This window comes from Leucopleurus acutus, assembly GCF_964270905.1.
Source record: "Leucopleurus acutus genome assembly, chromosome: 1".
NCBI lineage: Eukaryota > Metazoa > Chordata > Mammalia > Artiodactyla > Delphinidae > Leucopleurus > Leucopleurus acutus.
In genome coordinates, this window is record NC_139142.1 from 8,759,881 (window position 1) to 8,765,418 (window position 5,538).

At 52.5% G+C, this 5,538-nt stretch overlaps 1 protein-coding gene across 1 annotated transcript; it reads left to right on the forward strand.

The window, feature by feature from the left end:
- Positions 1-979: 979 nt before the first annotated feature.
- TCL1A (TCL1 family AKT coactivator A) lies at positions 980-4,898 on the forward strand (the record flags this gene model as incomplete). The annotated part of the gene is made up of 3 exons (XM_082837560.1): positions 980-1,099; positions 4,289-4,459; positions 4,842-4,898. The coding sequence occupies 3 exons, from the start codon at positions 980-982 to the stop codon at positions 4,896-4,898; spliced, it is 348 nt and encodes a 115-aa protein (XP_082693686.1).
- Between the last annotated feature and the right edge of the window lie 640 nt (positions 4,899-5,538).

The window sequence follows — 5,538 nt, forward strand, 5'->3', positions numbered from 1 at the left end:
TCGTTTGAGCAACGAGGCTGGAGCTCCTTTTACATGTTTCTCGTATTTTAGTTTCTTAATTGCCTTCATGGGCATGTGGTACAGCAAGATGAAGTGAAATTCTTTTCCTTATTCGATGTAATTTACAGAGAAATGCTTGATTCTAGAACCCCAGGGACTTTTCAAATCCATTGATCTTGGGGTGGAGGGAGGGGTTTCTTTTTAAGCATTCATTTTGGAACGGATGTTTTCACTAATGAATTCAAAGACTATAAAGGGAAAAACCCATGCTTCTTCACTACCACGTTTCAGAATAGCTATCAGATGACCACAGCATCATCAATGAATGGAAAACGTGTTGGAGAGAGGGAAGGGGGGCTTCAAGAGCTGCAATTTACCAAGGAAATTGACTGCGATACCCAAATCCACAGGCTGACAGTGGTGCCGTGAACCTGGGAAAGTCCAGGCCTGCTTCAGGCTTGCACTGTTCTGATCCCAGATGTGCAGGGGCCCTGGCTCCGGGCGGCCACATGTCGACTGTGAGCTCCAAGCAGAGGCTCCGAGTCCCAGTCTTGAGCGGCCACACATAGTGGCTGTCCCGGACAGTGGGGCACGGGTGTCGAGGGGAGCGGAGGACGCAGGTGCCTCCTGACAGGAGAAAAGGCCAAAGCCACAGACCCGAGTGCCTCCCCAGCAGTGGGGAGTAGGGGACGGAGGGCAAGGCTGGCTGGCTGTGAGCATGGAGGAAGTCCTGGGTCTGTGGGGCTGGATCTGCGCTCCTAGACGCTGCCAGGGTCTCAGGGCACAAGGCAGGCCTCGGTGCAGGGTCAGATCCTGTCGCTTCGGCACGGCCCGCCTCCCGCCCCGCCCTCCTCCCGCCCCGCCGCGTGGGGGCGCCCGCGCACCGTCCCGTTATAAAGCATCGAGGTTCCGCAGCCCGTGGACCAGCGAGAAGCCCGGAGAGGCTCCAATCCTTGCTTCCTAGACCGCTTGCGTCACCATGGGCGAGCTCCCTTTCTTCAGGGCGCACACGGCCTTGCACCCGGACCACCTGTGGATCTGGGAAAAGGCCGTGTATGTGGACGAGAACCAGCGCACCTGGCTGCCCGTAACCATCGAGGTACAGACGCTCTGGGGTCGGGCGCACGGGGCAGCATGGGCGTCCCATCCGTGGCCCGGGCTCTGGAGCCGGGTCGCCCCGGGCCGTGCAGGCCCTGGAGGAGCCCCTCACATGCCGCAGGGCGAGGGCGGCGGGGAGGCTCAGAAGGGCAGGTCCACCCAGGGCGGCCGGGGACTCACAGATGAAACCACTTTGCACTGAGTGCAAGGATGAACAGTTCTCCGGGCCAGGAAGGAGGGTGGGAGAAACACAGAGAGAGGCACGTTGGCCAAAGGATGGGGACCCAGTGCGTCTGGAGTGTATGAATATGATCTTGAGTAAAATAGAACTTCTCTGGGCCTCAGGGTTCTAATCCATAAAATGGGAATAATCTCCAAAGTAAGTGATTCACACACATGGCCAATTATCAGAATCTCCATAGATGAGCCCCAGAAATCTGTATTTTGAAAGAACCCTCAACAGATTACGATCAACCGAGTTTGGGAAGCACTGCTCTAGAGTTTGGAATATTTCATACCTCCTCTGTGCTCTGGAGGAAACAAACTTCACAAGGTGTATAGTAGTATAAAAGCCAGTATTGAATAGACGTTGACTTTGTTTTATGTGTAATGCCTTAAGATGGCTCTTTAATTAATTTTTTTTTCTTTTTTTAAGAAATACAACTCTCTTACAGCACTTTCCATCGGAGCATGGATTTCCTCAAACTTAGGTGAAAAATGTTGAAACTTTCCATATATAAACCAAAGAAAGAACGTATAAAAGAAAAATTTAAATGTCGTATTAGAACATTTATGTAATGTAATATCAGGACAGCTAAAAGTTACTGAGAGTGACTGTGTTCCCATTTTATAGATGAGGAAACAGAGGCATAAAAATGTAAATCTGTTCAAAGTAGTGCTGCTTGTAGGTAATGGGGTTGGGATTCCAGAGTCATAACCACCATCTAAACTTTGCATCTTTATTGGCTTTTAAGATTTTGAAATACATATTTATATACATATATATACTTTTTTTTTTTTTTTGCGGTACACGGGCCTGTCACCGTTGTGGCCTCTCCCGTTGCGGAGCAACAGGCTCCGGACGCGCAGGCTCAGCGGCCATGGCTCACGGGCGCAGCCGCTCCGCGGCTTGTGGGATCTTCCCGGACCAGGGCACGAACCCATGTCCCCTGCATTGGCAGGCGGACTCTCAACCACTGCACAACCAGGGAAGCCCCATATATATACTTTTTAAAATCAAGTCAAATATTCACTGTAAGTCAAGTATTTGAGGAAAATTTAAGTGAATATCTTTTTTTAATCTCTGGTTGGGACATATCTTCTTCAACATGATGCTGAAACTGTGAAGCAGAGTTTTTCAGCTAATCATTATAAATTCTGGACAAAACATAACCCTTTAGCAAACCATGGGGCAGGAATTTCCCCACATAACTTAAAGGACCAGTATTCTTAATATGTAAAGATTTACATAAGTCAACAAGAGAGAGATGAATAAACAAACGTAAAATGGTTAAAGGATATGGAAGGTTATATACTAACACAGCAAGAATGATGATTTCCACACTTACACCTTGCAGGGTGATCTGAATTATTTTTTAACAGTGAGTTCTAATTTACTTCATAGACAAAAATTTTGAAAAGCTATTTCCACTTTGGAAAAATAATCATTGAACAAAGATAAGAGTCCAATTTTTATGCCAAGCAGGATTCTAGGCTGTGGGGTTTTGCAGTGAATGTGATTAAATCTCACTGCTTGTGAAGCTGACATTCTGCTGGGGGAGAAGGACAGCACTCTAATTGAGGCCGGTGGTAAGTTCTGTAGAATAACTACAGTGGGAGGGCAGGCAAGGATGAGTGGGGTGAGGTCTTCAGGCTAGTCCTCTCCAGAGTTTTTCTTGTTTGTTTGTTTTTAATTTATTTATTTTTGGCTGTGTTGGGTCTTCGTTGCTGTGCTCAGGCTTTCTGTAGTTGTGGCGAGCGGGAGCTACTCTTTGTTGCAGTGCATGGGCTTCTCATTGTGGTGGCTTCTCTTGTTGCAGAGCATGGGCTCTGGGCTCGTGGGCTTCAGTAGTTGTGGTTCCCAGGCTCTAGAATGCAGGCTCAGTAGTTGTGGTGCACGGGCTTAGTTGCTCCGCGGCATGTGGGATCTTCCCAGTCCAGGGCTTGAACCCGTGTCCTCTGCGTTGGCAGGTGGATTCTTAACCACTGCGCCACCAGGGAAGCCCTCCCCTCCAGAGTTTTAATTGGCATGTGCCTGCCACATTTTGCCCATCATTTTCTTTGAAACCTTTCTGGACATCTGGGACATGCCTCTTATGTATATCATAAAAGTTGGATTTTGCTGACATTTGTCTTTATAGACATACATTTGAGCAGAGACCTGCCTTAAAAAAAGGGTGTGAGCCCTTCATGGATTTAGGGGAGAATGTTCCAGGCAGAGGACAGCAGGTGTGAGAGATTTCTGGGTGTGTGCACATCCCAGACACTGCGAGGAGGCCTGTGTGGCTGGAATGGGTGGAGGGTCCAGGATGGAACAGAAGGAGGTGAGAGAGACAGGGAGCCGCTCTGGGGGCCTTCGGGCCATGGTGAAGATTTCAGTTCATCTGCCTGCGATTGGAAGGTGTCGGAGGGCAGCCAGCAGGGGAGTGACGTGATTTTTAGGTGCACACCTGGCTGCGGTGCTGAGTCTCGGCTGTGGGCCACAGGGCCGAGTAGGCGGCAAGTTGGGCAGTTGTCACAGTAGCCCAGCAAGAGGTGATGAAACAGGAACAGTGGCAGAGATGGTGACAAGTGGGCTGTCACCTGATTCTGGGGTCTGGGGAGATCTTGTTTAAAAGAGGTTGTATGATAAAGAAGAATCCAAGAAAATCCCCCATCAGCTGAAATAGGCACCAGACTCCATAGTTACAGAAGCTCCGGGGCCCCACGGCATACCCCGGCAACCAGGCATTTGTCACGAAGTGGACCTTTTGTGGCCCTGTCTGGGTATCTAGACCCATTCGAGTGCTGGTCATCTCGGCCCAGCCAGAGACCCTGAGAGGAGCGTGCCTGGCTTAGGGATTGGAGCCTCTGGGAACAGTGACCACCAGCATCTTAGATGCGGGCTGGGCTGGGTGGGTGGCAGGATGGACCGTGGGTATTTGTGCGTGCAGGACCGTGAAGGTGTGCCCTGCCCTTCTCTTCTCTTCAGTTAGAAAGTAGCCTCCAAGTCCTCATGCGTCAGGAGGATGTCCCCCTGGGGGAGCCTGTGTGCCCCAGCCAGCTGGGCCCGTACCTGCTGCCCGTCATGTGGCAGCTCTACCCCGGGAGAAGGTACCGAGGCTCAGACTCCAGCTTCTGGCGCATAGTGTACCACATCGAGGCAAGTGTGCTTCTCCGGGGACCCGTCAGGGCATCGTGGGTGGCCTGCTCCCCTTCCCCCATGTCCGGCCTCTGTGGTCTATCTGTTCCCTCCGTTTCTGTACCAGAAGCTAAAAAAATGGAGGGACTTTACAAGTGCAGATTTTTAAAGGACCAGATTGGAGAGACATTAGAAGCAAATGACCAACCACCCTCGGGGGTCTCCAGCGGAAGCCCCTGGGTGGCAGGAGCCTCTGTGGCAGGCAGTCCCAGGGTGAAGGCTGGTGGGAGGAGGGGCCCCTGGGGTCCCCCCCATGCAAGTTCCCGCCTGCCACTCCAAGCCCAGGGGCCGGGAGGGGAAGGAGAATCCCGGACTCTGGCCTCCAGCTCCTTCTCTCTCACAGTTCGGTGACACGGAGGACATGCTCCTGGAGCAGATGGCAGACCCAGAGTATGAGTGACGAGGTGAGCCCCCGGGGCCAGGTCAAGGAGAGGGAACGCCCCTCCTGCCCTCCGTGAAGGCAGAACTGACCCCCACCCCCTGACTGCGCTGCCCTGCGACGGTCCCCAGGGTGGGGGACCCAGGCTCTGTCCTTTAACACCTCAGAAGCCAATCATTTTTAGGCCCCCTTCATGTTAGGGGCACACAGCTAGCTGCACAGTGCTTCACAGGTGTGGGCACTGTCCCTTGATCATCGCATCAACCAAGCTGGGTAGTATGAACTTTACAGGTTATAAAAAGGGGTTTTGAGAGGCACAATGACTGGTCCAGGTCACAGAGCCAGGTTTCAGATCTGGGTCTTCCGACACCAAGCCGCTGGCTCGGACGCAAGGCCTCGGCTCTGGAGACCGGCACCGACCACCCAGCTCGCCCGTCCAGACTCTTCCCGGCAGCTCCACTCCCACCCACCCCGCACCCTGCCCCTTCCTTCCCTTTGCCCTTGACCCTGTCTTCTCTCGTCCCAGGTCCTGCAGCTCCCATCTCCTCCCGCCCCCTGAGCCCCAAGCCTGCCGCGGCGATGTTCGTGCTTGTGTTCACCTTCGTGCACCAGCCCTGTGTGTTTTGCTCCGCCACACCCAGGTCCAGGAGCGGAAGGATGG